General features: G+C 44.1%; 1 protein-coding gene across 8 annotated transcripts in view; it reads left to right on the top strand.

The window, feature by feature from the left end:
- LOC135196902 (longitudinals lacking protein, isoforms H/M/V-like) overlaps window positions 1–19,983 on the top strand; it is a 49,618-nt gene that overhangs the window by 7,532 nt on the left and 22,103 nt on the right. For all 8 annotated transcript variants that reach the window (XM_064223712.1, XM_064223705.1, XM_064223711.1 and 5 more), the window contains 8 exons: window positions 12,546–12,722; window positions 12,945–13,041; window positions 15,896–15,957; window positions 17,283–17,352; window positions 17,962–18,156; window positions 18,646–18,770; window positions 19,051–19,261; window positions 19,846–19,961. In XM_064223712.1, the coding sequence (XP_064079782.1) occupies window positions 12,558–12,722; window positions 12,945–13,041; window positions 15,896–15,957; window positions 17,283–17,352; window positions 17,962–18,156; window positions 18,646–18,770; window positions 19,051–19,261; window positions 19,846–19,961 (1,041 nt within the window). In that variant the 5' untranslated portion in view covers window positions 12,546–12,557. The remainder of the gene's footprint in view (window positions 1–12,545; window positions 12,723–12,944; window positions 13,042–15,895; window positions 15,958–17,282; window positions 17,353–17,961; window positions 18,157–18,645; window positions 18,771–19,050; window positions 19,262–19,845; window positions 19,962–19,983) is intronic.

Here is a 19,983-nt window from a genome sequence, read left to right as displayed (position 1 = left end):
AGGCTTCCTCCCCGCACAAGGGGTGGAGCTCTCATTCTATTTCACGCCCGCTGGAAAAAGGAGCCGTTGGTGATCGTGACGCTTCACGTCCAGTTTTGGGATTCTCGAGAGGCGATCATCGCCTGAGAGTGTGTTCGCAGCCTTCCCGCCACAGAAGAAGCGTAAGGAGTCATCGGATGATGACTTTGTTGAGCGCCCCAGTCACTCTCGAGCGCGTGCTACGGCAGTTTTTCTGGGAGAAGGAAGAAGGGCGTCCCCTCGCCCCTCGTCTTCTCACAGGATCAGCCCGTCACCTGACAAGGAATCCTCTCCTACTGAGAAGATCCTGCGCTCTTTGCAGCAACAACTTGCTGATGCTCTTTCTAAGAAAGGGACGCAACCACGTCCCAGGAGAAAGGAGGATGACCGTCTGCCTGTGAAGAGATCTAGAAGGTCTCTCTCTCCTCCTCGCTCGTCTATCTCTCCACTTTCTTCGCCTGCTAGAGTTCGTGCGACTCCCCAGCGGCTCTCTGGAGGACGTGAAGAGGATTTTGCTCGCTCTGCGCATGAAGCGGTATTACCCGCTCGTAAGCTTGCGGTGCGAGAGCTCGATACTTGCGTGAACGCTTCGTGCAAGTTCAGGATCCTGACGCTCGGTCGGAAGCCAAGCGAACGCCAGTGGCATCTAAGAGTGCACCAGCGGAAGCAGAGCGCGCGCGAGATGTTAAGCGCGCTTTAGTAAATGTCATTCGCACGCCAGTGGACGCCAAGCGTGCGCCAGCGGACGCCAGCAGCGCGCGAGTGGACGCCAAATCCCGCGCTAGTTGCAGCCAGGCGTGCGCCAGTGGACGCCAGGTGTGCGCCAGCGGACGCCAGGTGTGCGCCAGCGGACGACTCGGGTGGACGAAGATGTGATTTTCGTCGTCTCCCACCTGTTTTTGATGAGACTTTGCAAGTTACTTCAGGTCTTAGAGATACGACCGGAGTTTCTATTAAGGAGTCAGCTTTGCCTTCCACTTCACAGCAACGCGCCTCTTGAAACTTAGACCAGATAGTCTTAGTCCAGCCTTATTTCCTCCAACTTCACCTGTGTCGGAAGCAGAGGTTAGCGACGCTTCGGTTGAAGTGGATGATGAGAACCTTTGGCGGCAGTCTCTTCCGACTACCAGGTATTGACCCGCCTTCTTCAATCAGAGTTTGGAGATACGTTTCACCCGGAAGCTCCTCGCTCTCCTCCTTCACAACTTTCTTCTTCCAAGATCAACAAGGTCTCGGCATTTGTCAGAATGAAGAAGTCCCTTTCAACTAAGAGGGCTCTTCGTAAGGTCCATGACTGGATGGAGAAAAGGAAGTCTCAGGGAAAGACTTCTTTTGCCCTGCCACCTTCGAGACTTAGTGGGAAGGCTGGCATTTGGTATGAAACGGGAGAAGACGTAGGTATTAGACTTCCCTCGTCAGCTCAAGGAGACTTCGCTAGCATTGTGGATGCCTCGAGGAGGTCTCACCTGTCCTCTTCGAAAGTTTCCTGGTCTACTACGGAAATGGACTACCACCTTAAAGGCCTCTTTCGGACGTTAGAGGTCTTCAACTTTCTAGATTGGTGTTTGGGAGTTCTGGATGCCAAGTCTAGGAGTTCCGACTCGATTAGTCTGGGGGAGCTGTCCAGCGTAATGTCGTGTATGGACAAGGCCGTCAGAGATGATTCGGAGGAGCTTACAGCTCACTTTTGCACAGGGCTCTTGAAGAAGAGATCCCTGTTTTGCAATTTTACAGCTAAATCTGTCTCTCCGTCACAAAAAGCAGATTTGCTCTTCGCTCCTTTTTCGGATCATCTCTTCCCCCAGGCTATGGTAAAAGACATTTCTACAGCCTACAGGAGAAGGCCACGCAAGATCTCCTCGCACAATCTTCAAGGAGACCTGCGGTTCCTTCGTCCTCGGGAGTTTCGATTCTCAAGAAATCGAAGCCCTTTCGAGGTAGTTCTTCCTCGAGACCAGCCCCTCGAGGAAGAGGCACTTCCAGAGGCAGAGCCACTGCGCTTGCCAAGAACAAGAAGTGAAGCAGAAGTCCTTCAGTCACCGGTTGGAGCCAGGCTTCAGCTTTTTGCGCAAGCCTGGGAAGAGAGAGGTGCGGACAAATGGTCCTTGGACATCTTAAAGAAGGGTTACCGGATCCCGTTCCTGAAACCACCCCCGCTGTCTACGACACCCAGGACATGTCTCCTTCTTATCGGGGAGAAAAGCAACAAGTGCTTTACGATGCTTTAGATCAGATGATCGTGAAACACGCCGTAGAACAGGTCTCCGACCTGAATTCCCCCGGATTTTACAACAGACTGTTCCTGGTGCCAAAGCAGTCGGGGGAATGGCGACCGGTACTCGATGTCAGCAACCTGAACCTCTTTGTCATCAAGCAGAGGTTCAAGATGGAGACACCTCAGTCAGTGATGGGAGCCTTGAGACCGGGGGATTGGATGGCTTCACTAGATCTCCAGGACGCGTATTTCCACGTCCCCATCCACCCCCAGTCCAGGAAATACCTGCGGTTTGTCCTGAAAGGAAAAGTGTTCCAATTCAGGGCTCTCTGCTTTGGACTCAGCACTGCTCCCATGGTATTCACCCTACTGATGAAGAACATTGCGAGGTGGCTTCATCTTTCCAATGTCAGGATCTCTCTCTACCTGGACGACTGGCTCGTACGAGCCTCCTCGAAAGACCGGTGTCTGGAGGACCTTCACACGACGTTGACGTTAACGAAGTCCCTGGGGCTTCTTGGAACCTCGAAAAGGTCACATCTGACCCCTTCTCAGTCTTTAGTCTATCTGGGGATTCAGATGGACTCGGTGGCTTTTCGGGCTTTTCCGTCCCAGGGGCGACAACTAGATTGCCTAAGCAACGTGTCAACCTTTCTGGGGAAGGATTCATGCTCGGTGAGGGAATGGATGAGTCTGCTGGGGGCCACCCTTTTCCTCACTACGGAGAAGTTTGTTTCCCTAGGGAGGTTGCACCTCAGACCTCTTCAATTCTTCCTTGCGGACAATTGGAAGCACCAAAACACTTTGGATTTGATTCTGGTGTTATCAGAAGAGGTAAAGGAACACCTAAGATGGTGGACCGACCCTTTGAAGCTCGCAGAGGGTCTTTCCCTCAAGCTTCAGAACCCGACCTAGTGTTGTTTTTCCGACGCGTCTTCCACGGGGTGGGGAGCAACACTGGGGGGGGAGGAAGTGTCAGGCACCTGGAGAGGGGAACAGGTGTCCTGGCACATAAACCTCAAGGAGCTGGCAGCAGTTCATCTGGCGCTCCAGTTTCTTTCAGAACGAAGTCTCCGGCAATGTGGTGCAGATCAACTCGGACAACACCACAGCCCTGGCATATCTCAAGAAACAGGGAGGAACCCACTCTCGATCCCTGTTCTTCCTTGCAAAGGAGATCCTGTATGGGCGAAGGCACAAGACGTCTCTATACTGACGAGATTCATATCAGGGGTAGAAAACGTCCGTGCAGATCTGCTCAGTCGACAAGGTCAACTTCTGCCGACGGAGTGGACTCTTCATCAGGAAATATGCCAGAGGTTGTGGAAGTTATGGGGATGTCCTCTCGTAGACATCTTCGCAACTTCCAGGACAACGAGACTCCCGCTGTACTGCTCACCAGTTCTAGACCCAGGAGCAGTAGCAGTAGACGCCCTTCTTTGGGACTGGACGGGACTAGACGTATATGCCTTTCCCCCGTTCAAGGTCCTAGGGGAAGTGATAAGAAAATTCGCGGCATCAGAGGGAACGAGGATGACTCTCATCGCCCCCTTCTGGCCAGCGACCGACTGGTTCACAGAGGTCATGTCCTTTCTTGTAGACTTTCCGAGGACTCTGCCTCCAAGGATAGATCTACTCAAACAGCCCCACTTCGAGAGGTATCACAAAAACCTCCCCGCCTCTGAGTCTGACTGCGTTCAGACTATCCAGAAGTTGGCCAGAGCGAGGGGTTTTTCAAGACCTGTGGCGAAAGCAATCGCAACGGCAAGAAGACCTTCTTCTATTGCCGTATACCAATCCAAGTGGGCTGTTTTCCGGAGCTGGTGCAGGAAGAAAGACATTTCCTCCACCTCTACCTCTGTGAGCCAGATCGCAGACTTCCTTCTCTACTTGAGAAATGAAGTTTTGTACAAGTAACTTACCCAGCGATATATACTTAGCTATAGACTCGGTCGTCCCGACAGAATTTCAAAACTCGCGGCACACGCGACAGGTAGGTCAGGTGATCCACCATTCCCGCCGCTGGGTGGCGGGGTCTCGGAACTATTCCCGTTTTCTAAGCCATAATTTCTCTGTCGGTTGAACGGACAACACCTATTGTTCGTTCCTCCATCTTGGATTTCAACTCGTTTGCCGAGAATTTGGATTGGTTTTTTGGTGACGTATTCTGTTTTTTCTCTGGCTTGGCATACGCTTATTGTGGACTGTTTTTCGACTTTGGTTTTGACTACTCTTTCACGATGTCTGACGCTAAGGCTTCACCTATGTTTAGAGTTTGCAGTAGGGAAGACTGTAAGGTTAGGCTGCCTAAATCGGCATTAGATCCGCATAGTATTTGCGCTAAATGCAGGGAGAATGAATGTTCTTTTATTAACACCTGTGTGGAATGCGAGAACCTACGGAGCTTGAATGGAAGGAATTATCATCATATGTTAGGAAGCTTGAGAGAGATAGAGTGAGGAAGGCTTCAGCTAGGTCATCTAGTAGATCTTGCTCCTTAGAACAAGAAATTAACTCTCCTTCTAACAATTTTCCCTTAGCCTCAGCTGCTTCTCCCTGTTCTGAATCCAAAGATTCTTCATCAGAGAGGGAAAATGTAAAAGCTTCTATTAAGAAACTTCAAGCTCAGCTACGAGCTCTAAACCAAGGTAAGAGTGGTGATAGTGACTTGTGCAGTGTCCCCAGTGCAGTGGAGGGGGCGTCTGACCGGTTCCTCATTGCTCCTAGGCCTAGACCTCTTCCAAACTCCCAGGACCAGGGGAGGAGGAATGTCGAAAGCCGCAGGGAGGATGCAGAAACATCCCCAACGGTCAGGCGTCCCTTCGGCAGATCCTGTTGTTAAGTCCCAGGCTGCCTCGGATTGCCAGCAGAAAAGGCGTCCTAAAGGAGTGTTTTTCGGCCTCAGACTCTTCCTCTCCTAAACGAGGATGGAGTTCGGCCTCCCGTTCGCGCCCTTTGAAGAGAGCCTGGAAGGCGCCTAAAGGAGACGCTGCTGACTCCAGCCCAGAGCGTTTTCCCCGAGGATTGGCCTTCGGGACCTAAGAGGACTAGACAAGAGGAGCCTGTCTTCAGGATCCGACCAAGAAATTTTTGGTTAATCTGCAAGAGCAGTTAGCGTCGCTCGTAGGCTCTTTTGCTAAGGACTTCTACAAAGGAGGAAGGATGTCTCGCTCCCTGTGAAGAGTTCCGCTAAGCGTCCTTCTTCGTATAGGAGAGAACTCTCACGATCTCCAGGGCGTTTATCGCCTTCGTCAAGGACTCGTCGGATAGGAGTTGTTCTCCTGAGAGAAGAGCCCTTTCGCCCTATAGGCTGGCTTCCCCGAAGCGCCCTCTTAGACACAGCGCATCGAGCAGAAGTCTCGAGCGGTTTAGCTACAAGGAACCGGAAAACCGATTTAGGTATCAGGATCCCTTGGGTCTTCAGGACCAGGAGCCAGACAGGCGCAAAGAGGCAGCAAGACGCAAGAAAGGAGGGGGGACGTCAAGAGCCTCTTAGAACGCTGGATTCAGGACGTCAGGATTCTGCTAGAAGGCAGGAATCAGGACGCTATGAGCCAGGACGCCATGAGTCAGGGCGCCAGGAGTCAGGACGCCAGGAGTCAGGGTGCGCCAGGAGTTAGGGCGCCAGAGAACAGGGCGCCAGGAGTACGTTAGGCGTCAAGTGTTAGGGCGCCAAGAGCCTGTTAAGCGTCAGGAATCAGGACGCGGGGATCTGTTCAAGCGCCCTGAATCAGGACGCCAGGAGCCTAGCAAGCGCCACGAACCCGACGAACCTAGACAACAAGAGTCTAGTAGGCACAAGAGTGTTGCCGACAGACAGGAGCCTCACTCTTCGTATAGGAGTGCTAATGTTCCGCACTCCCCTTCTCGGGAAAGGAGTTCTTCTCCCGGGAAGAGCCAGATCACTCCAAAACGATCTCCTTCTGTAGATCAGTTGGACCACGTATCGGAAGACGAAGAACCTGTAGATGTAGCAGTTTCGGACTATAAGAGACTTTCTCTTTTGCTGCTAAAGGAGTTCGGAGACTCCCTTCATCCTGCGGACCCTCCTTCACCAGGATCGTTGATGTCCAGCACTAAAGCTCTTAAATCGTCTTCCTTCGTTAAGATGCGCCCCGCTCTTTGTATGAAAAAGGCATTGAAAACTTTTTCAGAGTGGTTGACTTCCAGAAGGGAAGCGGGCAAGACAGTTTTTTCCTGCCCTCCTTCCAAGTTAACAGGCAAACCAGGAAGGTGGTACGAGACCAAAGAGCCGATGGGGTTAGGCCTGCCTTCTTCCGCGGATGCGGATTTGCTTCCTTAGTGGACTCTGCTAGAGGAAGTCGTTGCTGTCTGCTAAGGCGACTTGGGGCATGTGTGAGCTGGACCACCTTCTAAAGGGCCTCTTTAAAACCCTTGAAGTCTTCAACTTTATGGACTGGGCGTTAGGAGCATTAGCGAAGAGAGCTCAGGACACGGACTTTGTTTCCATGGAGGAACTTTCGAGCGTCCTGGCTTGCCTGGACAGAGCGGTCATGGACGGTTCTGTGGAAGTTGCCTCTCTTTTGGGACGGGAGTTTTGAAGAAGAGATCTGTTTTAGCTCTTTCTTAGCAAGAGCAGTATCACCCTTGCAAAGGACATCTCTTCTTTTTGCTCCTTTATCCCCGCACCTTTTTCCACAAGAGACGGTTAGAGAGGTTTCGAAATCTCTTACGGAGAAGGCAACTCAAGATCTACTCACGCACTCAGCCAAGAAGTTTAGGCCGGCAGTGCCGATAGAGAAGAAAGAGAGACCCTCTTTTGTTCAGCCCTTTCGAGGGGCCTCCTCTTCTAGAGCCCCTCTTAGAGGTCGAAGACCAGAGAGAAAGAGTAGACCATCTAGAAGGTCCTTCGGGAAGTCTAGATGAAAAACAGCAAGTCCTCCAGACGAAAGTAGGCGCCAGGCTACTCCACTTTGCCAAAGTCTGGGCGCAGAAGGGAGCGGACTCCTGGTCCCTCTCTATCCTGAAAAAAGGATACTTGATCCCCCTTCAGGGAAAATCCTCCCTTGACGACAACTCCAAGGGAGTTAACCGCCAGATACTCGGATCCGGTCCGAAAGCTTGCTATGTTGCAAGCAGTGGAACAGATGTTTTCCAAGGAAGCGGTAGAACTGGTTCAAGATCTCCAGTCCCCAGGATTCTACAATCGACTATTCTGGTACCGAAAGCATCGGGGGGATGGAGACCAGTTCTAGACGTCAGTGCCCTGAATTTCTTTGTCTTGAAGAAGAAATTTTCAATGGAGACGTCTTCCTCTGTTCTATCTGCTCTTCGTCCAGGGGACTGGATGGTGTCCCTGGACCTTCAGGATGCGTATTTCCATGTGCCAATTCATCCGGCAGCAAGGAATATCTGAGGTTCATGTTCCAAGGGAAAGTGTTCCAGTTCCGAGCGATGTGCTTCGGACTTTCGACTGCCCCTCAAGTCTTTACGGACATCATGAAGAATGTAGCTTATTGGCTACATCTGGAAGGGATCAGGATCTCGTTATATCTGGACGATTGGCTAATAAGAGCCCAATCGGAGAAAAAATGTCTGGAGGACCTTTTAGTGACTCTAAAGTTGACAAAAGTCCTTAGGACTTTTAGTAAATCACGAGAAATCCATGCTGACTCCCCAGCAAAGTATTGTCTATCTGGGGATTCAGATGGATTCTCGGGATTTTCTAGCGTTCCTTCGCAGGAAAGGAGAGAACGCTGCCTAGAAAAGGTGTCAGTCTTCTTAAGGAAAGAACATTGTTCCGCGATTTTGGGAATGGATGAGCTTGCTGGGGACCCTCTCTCGATGGAACAGTTCGTTTCCTTAGGAAGACTTCACCTACGACCCCTTCAATTTTATCTGAAGGAGAAGTGGGATTGGAAGTCCACAATCTGGGAGAGACTTTTCCAATCTCGAAACGGATCAAGGAGAATATCCGTTGGTGGTTAGATCCACGAAACTAAGCAAAGGAATCTCCCTTCGCTTACAGAACCCGCGCCTAGCGTTGTTTGCAGACGCCTCAGATTCAGGGTGGGGAGCGACCCTAGGTTCGCAAGAAGTGTCAGGCATTTGGGAAGGAGAACAAGTGTCCTGGCACATCAACAAGAAAGAGCTAACAGCCATTCATCTAGCTTTGGTTCATTTCGAGGAACAGGTCTCAGGTCTGGGGATTCAGATTCACTCGGACACACAACAGCCCTCGCTTATATAAAGAAGCAAGGGGGGACGCATTCCTTTTCCCTGTACGAATCAGCAAAGGATCTGCTGATTTGGGCACAGAAAGGAAGATCTCTCTCCTCACAAGGTTTGTACAGGGAGAGAAAAATGTCCGGGCAGATCTTTTGTTAAGCAGAAAAGATCAAGTCCTACCCACGGAATGGACTCTCAATCCTCAGATTTGCCAACAACTGTGGCAGCTGTGGGGAAGGCCCAATATAGACCTGTCGCGACCAACAAGAACCACAGATTAGAAACCTATTGCTCCCCGATCTCGGATCCTCAAGCAGTAGCAGTAGACAGCTTTCTGCTAGATTGGACGGGCTTGGACGCGTACGCCTTCCCTCCTTTCAAGATAGTAGGAGAAGTGTTGAGGAAGTTCGCTTGCTCGGAAGGAACAAGAATGACCCTCATCGCTCCCTTTTGGCCGGCTCTCGATTGGTTCACAGAGGTGCTGGAGTGGTTAGTGTGGATCCAAGATCGCTTCCACTAAGGAACGATCTTCTCAAACAACCCCACTTCGACAGGTTTCACAAAAACCTCCCCGCTCTAAGTCTGACCCGCCTTCAGACTGTCGAAGGACTTGTCAGAGCAAGGGGCTTTTCACGAGAAGTGGCGAAGGCTATTGCAAGAGCCAGAAGAGTCTCCACTTCTAAAGTATATCAGTCGAAGTGGGGAGTTGTTTAGAAAGATGGTGTAGGGAAAAGAAAATATCCTCCTCCAGTACCTCTGTAACTGAAATCGCAGATTTTCTCCTATATTTGAGAAAAGACTGTAACCTGGCAGTTTCACAGTGAAGGGTTACAGAAGTATGCTGGCCTCAGTTTTTCGACATAGAGGAATAGATCTGACAAACAATAAAGATCTTCATGACCTTATAAGGTCTTTTGAGACCACGAAAGAACATGTAATCAAGAAGCCTAGCTGGAACTTGGATGTGGTCCTCAAGTTCCTAATGTCGGAAAAATTTGTACCGTCCCTCACGCAGCTTCGTTTAGGGACTTAACAAGAAGTCTTTATTCCTTTTTGCGTTAGCAACAGCCAAGAGAGTGAGCGAGTTGCAAGCTTTGGAAGGTAAAGTGGGGTTTAAGAAAGATTCAGCGATTTGCTCCTTTCAACCATTTTTTCTATGCGAAAAATGAAAATCCCTCAAACCTTGGCCAAGAAGCTTTGGAGATAAAAGGAATATCTTCATTAACAGGGAGAGAACTAGAAAGGACTTTGTGTCCAGTCAGGGCACTCAAGTTCTACCTGGAGAAGAAGAAGTTGCTGAAAGGTACAGAAGAAAGTCTTTGGTGCTCTGTAAGAGATCCGAAAAGAGCGATTTCTAAGAACGCCCTTACATTCTTCATAAAAGATGTAATAAGGGAAGCTCACCTTAAATGCGAAGAAGAGCATTTCAAGGTTCTCAGAGTGAGAGCTCATGAAGTGAGAGCCATAGCTACGTCGATGGCTTTTCACAAAACATGGTCGCTTCAGGCTCTTATAGAGTCGACATTTTGGAGATGTAATTCGGTGTTCGCCTCGAATTACCTAAGAGATGTTAAAATTTCGTACGAAAAGTGCTTTGCTCTGGGAGCGTATGTTTCGGCGAATTCAGTGCTGGGAGAAGGGGCTGAGGCTAATCCTTCCTATTTAGTTTAAGGCTTAAATTACTGTTTATTGGTGGTTGTTTTTTATTGGTTTAATTGTCAGAGGGAATAGGGACCCTCTTACAATTCATAGATTGTAACAAGACTAACATGGTCAGGTGATCGGGATTGGCTTCAGTGCTCTTTGTGATTTGTTTAATAACCTTAACTCTGTCATGTAAGAGGGCGAGTCTCCATTGATATGACAAAAGGTCAAGGCTCTACCATGTAAGTGGGTCAGCCCCCATTGGTACGATCCAGTATAGGCTCTGTCGCGTAAGCGGGCTAGCCCCCATTGACACGATCCAAAGAGTTATTCAACCATAGGTTCATTCCTCGTTGAAACTCTTGAGGCAAGCAGACTCATCGACAGTAGTCATGAAGTCTTCAGCCCAATAAGGTAGGAACTATGGATTATGTTATCCAAGAACATAGGTTTTTTCCCTGTTTTTTAATGTATTTAGTTAAGTATTATTTTGTTTTTAGCTGTCTCTTGCCCGCCACCAAGGGTGCCAATCAGCTAAGTATATATCTGCTGGGTAAGTTACTTGTACAAAAATGATATTGTTAAGATACAATAAAGTTTTGTACATACTTACCTGGCAGATATATACGATTAATGGCCCACGCCATCCTCCCCTCAGGAGACAGTGTAAGAGAAATTATGGCTTAGAAAACGGGAATAGTTCCAGACCCCCGCCCCGCCCAGCGGCGGGAATGGTGGATCACCTGACCTACCTGTCGCGTGTGCCGCGAGTTTTGAAATTCTGTCGGGACGACCGAGTCTATAGCTAAGTATATATCTGCCAGGTAAGTATGTACAAAACTTTATTGTATCTTAACAATATCATTTCGCTTAGCGGTGCCTACGATAAAAGGCTACAGAAGTGTGCTTTCTGTAGTCTTTAGCATAGAGGACTGGACTTAGCCAACAAACAGAGACCTTCATGATCTTCTTAAGTCTTTCGAGACTTCGAAGGTACCTCAACCAAGAGTCCCTTCTTGGAACTTAGACATTGTTCTAAAGTTTTTGACGTCCAGTATTTTTGAACCTCTCAACTTAGCTTCGCTTAGAAACCTTACAAGGAAGACACTTTTTCTAACTGCTCTGGCGACGGCGAAGAGAGTTAGTGAGATCCAGGCTATAAGCAAGCATGTTGGGTTTAAGAACTCTGATGCTGTTTGTTCTTTAAGCCCTATGTTCTTAGCAAAGAACGAAAACCCGTCCAACCCTTGGCCAAGACATTTGAAATCAAGGGTTTGACAGAGATCGTGGGTAATGAGCCAGAGAGAGTCCTGTGCCCTGTCAGGGCTCTCAAATTCTATCTAGACAGAACGAAGGACTGTAGAGGACCTTCGGGCAACTTGTGGCTCTGTTAAGAAGCCTGATCTTCCCATGTCAAAGAACGCGCTTTCTTTCTTCTTGAGAGACACCATTAAGGAAGCTCATTCCACATGTAGTGATAGTGACATGAAGCTTTTAAAAGTGAATGCCCACGAGGTGAGGGCTATTTCGACCTCGATAGCCTTTCACAGAAATATGGCACTCAGTGACATTTTGTAGTGCCACATATTGGCGGAGCAACTCGGTGTTCGCTTCACACTACCTGCGGGAGGTGAAAGCGACATACGAACATTGCTCGTCGCTTGGACCATACGTCGCTGCAGACACTGTTTTGGGGGCAGGAGGTAGCACTCATCCTTTCCTTTAGTGGTTAGGTGAGCTTTTAATTGTGTGTGGTTTTTGTGTTGGGGTTGACCGCCCGAGGCGGTTTTCTCCCTTCTTTAGTCTAGTTTAGTGAAATACCTTTGGTAGACTAGGCCAGGTGGTTTTTTACTTCGTTGCCCTCATTGTATGTCAATGGTCTAGTCACATCGTGGTCACGCCCGCCGTTGACAGATCATCTTGAGTGCACCAGCTATATAGGTCTCTACCTCGCTGGCAACTCTAGTAGCACAAGCAGACTTACGCGGCAGTAACCACGAAGTCAGCTATGCTAACAGTAAGGAATCAAGATATCATTTATCTGCATATATATGTTTCCTAAAATCTTCTATTCTGTCTACTCCCACCACCAAAGGTGGGATTCAGCTATATATATATCTGACAGGTAAGTTTCATGAACAAAATGATATTGTAATGATACAATTAAGTTTGTTCATACTTACCTGGCAGATATATATAATCAAGTACCCACCCACCTCCCCTCAGGAGACAGTGGAAATAAAAATTATGAATAGAAAATGGGAATGATTCCTGATACCCGCCTCCCAGCGGCGGGAATGGGTACTAACCACCTGACTCCCACTACGTGTGTCGTAAGTTTTTTAATTTCTGTCGGACTTCGGAAAATACAGCTATATATATATCTGCCAGGTAAGTATGAACAAACTTAATTGTATCATTACAATATCATTTTAAGTAATTCAAGTTTTGTTACTATAAGGTTATTTTCATTTTGCAGAAGCTTTGAATAATGCCGCCTGTGGAAATCCAGTGGTGCGATCATTCCTCTGTCTTGCTGGAGTATTTGCGTCAACTTTATGAGGAAGGTCGTTTTGTCGACGTTGGTTTAGAATGTGAGGGACGCCAAGTCAAAGCTCATAAGGCTGTTATATCTGCCTGCAGTCCATATTTAGAGGTAAGACCAGCTATAGTTTCTTTCTTGTCAGTGCAAAGCTTATTGGAGGACGACTTTGGTATTGTGCACACCTAGATTCTTCTGCTTTAGTAAAGATTGAGTAATTGTTGAAGTGAAGATGTCTTTGCAATCTGTTTCATATATTTGAGGTATGTATAGGCAGTTTGTCATAATTCCAATATTTTTTAAGTTGTTTTCAATATGATTTATTTTCTTTCTCAGGGTTTATTGAAGGGTAATCCAGCTAGAAGCCATCTTATAAAATTCAATGGATATTCTTACACCAGTTTACGAGCGGTCATAGATTTTATGTATAATGGTAAGTACAGTAATAATTGTTAATTGAACCCCTTGATGACAATTCAATATGTATTTATGAAGTCCAAAGAACTTGTATAGTGCAAGCTTTTACGGGTTATTGTCTAGAGGACATACATCCATGAGGGGTTAGAGATGTGTATTTCTGGTGATAGAAGTTCCTTCTCAATGTGGTTCGGAAGTCATGTAAAACCGTTGGTCCCGTTGCTGGATAACCACTGGTTCCATGCAACATAAAAACACCATACAAATAAAAATTATACCAAGGAAGTGGTTCATGGTTCGTTGACTCCATCTTCCTTTAGTCAGTATTTCCTGGTATTTTCTGGTGGTAAACATCTTTAAGCATCACTTTCATCTTCAACTCTAGCTCAGTGAGCTTGTTTATTTTATCAAAGTTAGTCTGATGTCAGCTTGTTTGCATGTACAGTAGAGACCTGGTCTTAAATCGTGCTAGAACTCGAAATAATAGGATTTTCAATGAAAAATTCTTAGTAAATTTTGCATCTGCTCTCTTAACAAAAATCCGGAATCCGCCCCAATGAATCATATGATTTTTGTAAACAAAAGTGGTTCAGTCAGTCCCCACTAGATGGCATTGTTCCCGTGCCCATTTAGTGAGGAAAACAGTATGAGCCATAATTGAATTTAAGATTATTGAAAATTATTATGAAAGAGGCATTTGGTGACAACCTTAAAATCCTGCCAAGGTTTTTAATGATAGGCTAACCCTTGAAGTGTTGGTAGTTGTCACTGGTTAGCTACAGTCACAACTCTGACAAACTATTGACACTGTAAACAAAACATCTGTAATAATGATAGAGACTGTAGGTTATTCAAGTGAATCACTAGCTGGTTCACTTGAGGTAGATTCTTGGGTGAGCCTTACGCCTACGAGACGTTTTTTTGGCGATCGCTGATTGGCTGGGAGCTGGCTACCTCCTGGTACCAGCCAATCAGCGGCCGCCAAACAAACGTCTCATGAGCATAGGGCTCATCCAAGAATCTGCCTTGAGTGAATCAGCTATAGTGATACAACTTTTGATACTAAACAAAACAACTGTAATTACAGCAGTTACTATGGATAGTAATTACCATGATTAGACGTTAGGATGAGCAAGTTCTCACTTTGTCACAGGTGTACAATCTCTATCCATAATTCTATCAACCAAAAAGCTGTATAGGCCTAAACATATTTTCTGGAGAAAATGATAGTTTGAAAAAGTTAAATATATGTTACAGAATATAAGCATGGTCATCTTACACCATTTGCATTCAATATTGTTTGCATTCTCAAAATCTCGGCTGATTGAGTATACTTGGCTGGTAGAAGATGTGTAATTTAGAGATACTTTTTCCTATAGATTAACAAAAGGGGGTTTAAAACATGCACAATATTTGATTGTAACAGCCTTAAGTGTGATTTTGCCAGTCTGAACATCAATTTCACCTGGTTTTTATTTTATTTTTTTTATTTAATTTAATTTTTTTTTGGGGGGGGAAATGACGTCTGCAATCGGCTGTTTCTCGACCACTGAGCTGATTAACAGCTCTCCTAGGGCTGCCCTGAAGGATTAGATTTTTATTTACGTTGCTAGGAACCAGTTGGTTACGTACTTAGTAACGGGACCTACAGCTTATTGTGGGATCCCAAACCACATTATTTCGAGAAATTAATTTCTAATCACAAGAAATAGATTCCTTTGATTCCTCGCTGGCTGTAGCTGGGAGCAAATTCACGCTACCAGGTGTCGGGAGGCGAGTACGCAGCCATCTAGTTCAGCCAGGAACTTCCATATATTAGAGTTGAAGGTGATTTACCTAGGACTGAAAGATTAACAGTTACTATGTCTCAGCCTGTATATTAGTGCCTCAGTAAGTTTTATTGTAAACTTTGTGAGGAGGGGGAGAGAGAGTTGTTCAATCAGGGGTGTGGATTTAGAGAAACTTGCTTAGAATATTTCTCATGGAGACCTTAAGGTGCCTATGTAATAACTTTAACAGGAGGTTATGATGACTATTTTGTAGAGCCCATAGGACTAGAAATTTGCACTGTGATGATGTTCTAAGATGATATGGATGCATCTTCTGGTCTGCATTGGGGAGGCAATAGTCTAAATTGTCAGAATGTTCCTCAGATTCCTTTGATGACATGATTGGGAATGTTATGCAAACTTTTGTCCATGAGCCAGATGCATTTCTCAATCTAACATCAGATGGTTCTATTAAAGTTTAAAAACTTTAGGGCAGTTTGGTCTTAAGCCATAGTCTTGGAGACTATTTGATCTTTCACTTTTTCTTTATTGCTGTGACCCTTTACCTTATTCTTAGTAGCAGTTTGACCATTCACTTTGTTGAAGGCTGTTTCACCCTTCACTTTTTACTTTTATTTTTTATTTGAGCTTTTGCCAGAGTGTAGATGCTTTTCAACCTTCAGCATAGCTACTATCTAAGATTCTGTTTTATCCTACGAAATGAATTTGCATTTTCTACAGTTGTTTATCTGCATTGTTTTAAGCCAAGGAAATAATATTCTATGATTTGGTGGCTTTACTATGACTTTTTCTCTCGCAAAGATATTTGTAACTGTTGGCTTCATGAGGTATGAGTATGAAAAGGTTAATTACAATTGCAATGGCAGAGTATATGGTAATTTTCACTTCATAGGAAGTTTAAATGAGGGCTGTAAAATGTAAAAAGTTTAAAATGGAGGAGGTGAGGCAGGTAGGCAGGAAATAACCAGAGGGCATACTTTTTATCAAGTTCATATACACATGCAATAAGCAGATACAATAAACCAGTACAAAATACTATTAACTGCTTAATCAAATATTGGGTGACCTTTTATTTTACAGGCAAGGTCATGGTTGAACAAGAACAGCTTGCCGCATTCCTTAAATTAGGCCGTGCCCTCCAGGTAAGTCTCATTTTTATTTTCAATATTTTAGTACTTTAGGAAAACTTGCATTTTTAAGTAATCCAGCCTTATATTCATTGGTCTGATCATTTGTCCATTCCCTTGGTAATTAGTTGAGAATTTGCCTCAATGAAGAAAATATTTAGATTTTAAAATATAAATTAACAAAGCAGAACCCCATAGTTGTGGAGACATGTACTATCAAAGCTGTGATTTGGAAAAGAAAAAAGAACGGTCAGTAACCTTAGGAGTAGCTGCAGCTTGGAAATAAGTTTCTAAGTTGTTATAATTTAGTGAAAATCAGTATCATATATAGCAGGTTGAAGTTATATATGTATTTCATAGTGCTCAAAACTGATGGAGGAATGTGGTATTGGTTTACTGTTATACAGTGGTTGTTTGGAGGCTAAGAGGTGGTTTAGGCATATGAGAAGAGGAGGAGGAAGTTTGTCATTTAAGAAGGTAGATAATAGAAGCATTTGATGAAGGGTATTATTTTGAGGAACACCTAGTTCAAATAGGTATTGATAGAAAGCACACATTTTAAGTAAAAAGCTGATGTAAAGATTTTGATGATGGTTGTAGGCACATTTCAGATGTTTTAAGTCTTTATTGTACTTAAGTAGCTGTTGAACTGTTCTTGAATAGTTGAAATCAAGTCTGAGTATGGTTGTTATATTTTCCCACTCCAAAAGTTTGTAACAAAGTTAAGTGCTCCTTTATGGTCAGCGTTGGGAAACTACTCTCTGTAGAATTTGGAAACTTGACTTTTGAAAATCCAAGTTGTTTTCCTTTGAAGTATTATTAGTAAAGTGTAAGCAAAGCAAGGAGCCATATTTATTCTTTGGTGAGATAAAACTTTGTGCAAAATAAGTTTGAGAAGTTGGATAGTTGGGTAGGAAAAGTGCTGAACAGAAGAATGAAAACTGAACAAAACCATCAGACAATTTTAGAGAGTAGAAAGGACTTGGTCAATTCTAACTTTCTAATTGTAGCATTCAAGGTACAGGTGTTTCATACATTTATGGAATAGTCATATACGAGGCTTAGACTTACTTTAGTGTTGTTTGGTTTATAGAGGTTAAGCAGGCAGTTTGTGAGCAAGGACCCATGTCCTCTGGTGTCTGTTATTGATGGTACACTACTCAAGAAAATAAGGGACTTGGATTAGACGTGTGGGCTCGGACCAATTTACAAATCTGATTACTTTTCATGATTGCTTTTGTTCCTGCTATGGAATGAATGTTCTTGTTCTTAATTATCAGGTAATTATTTTTACAGGATCTATGAAATTCTATAATTTTAAGCTTTTATTTTCTTTGCAGGTGAGAGGGATCTTAGATATTGCAGCACAGTGTGAAGAGGCAGGTCTTACTACAGCAGAGGAAACAAAATGTAAATTCCCATTTAGTTTACATTTACTGAGGTGTTTGAAATAGTAGTTTACATTTATTTTATGTTAGAGTGAAATGGTTTTGGGAACTTTTACTTTCATTATGAAAAGTAAGACATGACTATAGGAGACAATCCATTGAATCAAAGTTAATTGAGTCGTGCAGCCATTATGCTTTAATTCATATATATCTAACGAGTTCAGTACAAGTTACTTTACGAAAATGAAAGGGAGACAATAAATTGAATAGTACATTTGATATAGAAAAATAATATCTAATTAGTTGTGACCTAATCTTCAAGTATGTAAGATTGGTAGGACTAGTTATTCTTATGTTTTGAATTGATTATCTTGGTTATTGTGGAAACAGTTAGCAAATGAATAAGTTGAGATAGAAGGGAATGTCAAGAGAATATGTCTTAAGATTTATTATTATAATGGATATGAACTATTCAGTATAAATTTTTTTCTTATGAAAACAAGGGTTCCCATTTTAGTTGAAAATTTCCAACAGTAACTTGTTGATTCTTTCTAAGTAAATGTTTATAGTCACAGTATAAATCTCCTTAATATAATAGCACATGCAGTGAAAAGTGCTCTCATCATTTCAGCCAATGCCCAGTATAGTACCACAGTCCAGCAGCCGCCAAAGGCAGCCCCACAAACTCCAGCAGCCAAAGCAGTACAGCAGAGTGGAGCCACTGCTGCTGAAACAAAGAAATATGCTTTCTTATTAGATAAAGGATCCACGAATCCAACCAAAAAGCCTGGTCCACAGTTTCGGAAGGTGATGCCGAATATAATAGGTGAGAATGCTTTTTATTTTCTCATGCATTAGAAATATTTGTTGAACTGATGACTTCATATGTTTAGTTTATAAGGATTTGAGAACTTGCCCTTTGTCCACATTTAACTTAAAAAGATAGCCTTGGAATTTTTATGAAGATTTTTAAATTTTGCATGGACACTAATCCGGTCATAATATTTCTAATGTCTTCCAAAGCTGACTTCAGTTGTTCTGTGTTTAAGCATCCCTGCACTTTTGAAATTATAAGTGAAAATGCCCTAGAGTCTTTATCCTATTTTGAGAGAATTTATTTTCAAATTAGAAATTGATGGTCAATGATTTATTATCTTGTTCATTAGAGCACATTTTTTAAACTTTTTTATACATCCATTTATGTTATTTCTACATACATTCATTTGTGTACTGTGTCGTGATTTATTGGGAATTTATGAAATAAACTATCCTGCTCAATTGTTTCAGTCCGTATAATTTTGTATGGCTCTTGCAGGTACTGTGGACCAACAAGGAAATATTGCCAAAGTACAAGGCATTGGTGCACAACAGGTAGCGCAACAACAAACACATCATGCGCAAACTGTACAGCAGGCACAACCTACACAGACAGTACAACAAGTACGTTATTTGATCAAGATTTTTTGTCCTCGGTATCATATAGTTAGTTCTTGTAGCTGATGTAATTAAGCACAGTCTATGAGGCATCATGCAACAATTTTCATTACCATTTGTAAAGGAGTAAATATTTGTAATACTGTAATCATTAATATGGGGATGAGATTTTTGGAAGGTAAATTGCATGATATGAATACAGTTCGCATACCAACTACGATCATGGTATAAGGGAATGAATTTTGTTAGAGTATGGGTAATTTCCACTTTTGTTCTTGGCTCTCAGGTTGTGCAGCAAGGACAAGCCGTTCAACGTCAGCAGGTACAGCAGGCAACCGAGGAGACAGTAGGTGATGATCAGAGCCAACAGCAGCAGCAGCAAGAAGCCGCCCCTACAACCTTGGAAGAATTGCAACAGGCCCTCTCTTCAGGACAAGCTATATTGCAAACAGCAGACAATGGCTCCGAACAGACGTTACAGATGGTTGAAGGACAGTGTAAGTTCATTTTCTTGAGACCTCGTGTATTTAGTTTTATTCTTGTGGTGGTTGAAGTCTCCTCATACTTAGGGTTTCCTTATAGTACTGTACCTCTGTTCATATTCTCTTTCTTCCATTGTACTTTCCACCCTTTCCTAACAATTGATTCATCTGCAAGTTTTATTTACTCTTGTTATATTTTTCAAACCTTTATACTGTCTATTTCAGTTTCAGGGGTGAATGGACTCATATGTCCAAGAGCTTTGCCTTTGGCCAAAATTCTATATTCCATTTCATTTTATTCTGAAGGCTTTGTCTATAGCTTTAAATTGGTCATTATAAGTCATTATACGTACTTGTGTAGTGTAGCCAGTATTTTTGTGCTAGAGATGAAGGAAAATGTACATGACCCTAACACTTACAATCTGGTGCTTGGTCACCCATGCTAACCTATTCCATTGTAATTTCTTCCTGCTCTAGTTCCTTTCTATGGATTCCATGTCATTTTTTTTATTTTGCCATTTATCAAAATCTCCATGTCAGATACCCTCGCTTTATTTTTACCATCATTAATTAAATATGTATTTTGATTCATTCCACAGGTGTGGTAACAGGTTCAGGCCAGACATACGTAGTTGTTCAGGAAGGAGACAATATCAGTTTTGTACCTGCAGAAATGGTGCAAGGTGACCTAGGCCCAGAAGTCAACGGCGGACAGGTGAGTGCCGTGTATAGAAAAG

The sequence above is a fragment of the Macrobrachium nipponense genome, chromosome 18 (genome assembly GCF_015104395.2).
Source record: "Macrobrachium nipponense isolate FS-2020 chromosome 18, ASM1510439v2, whole genome shotgun sequence".
In the NCBI taxonomy this organism is placed as follows: Eukaryota; Metazoa; Arthropoda; class Malacostraca; order Decapoda; family Palaemonidae; genus Macrobrachium; species Macrobrachium nipponense.
The sequence above is the reverse complement of the archived record's forward strand: the minus strand, read 5'-3'. Positions and strand labels throughout refer to the sequence as shown.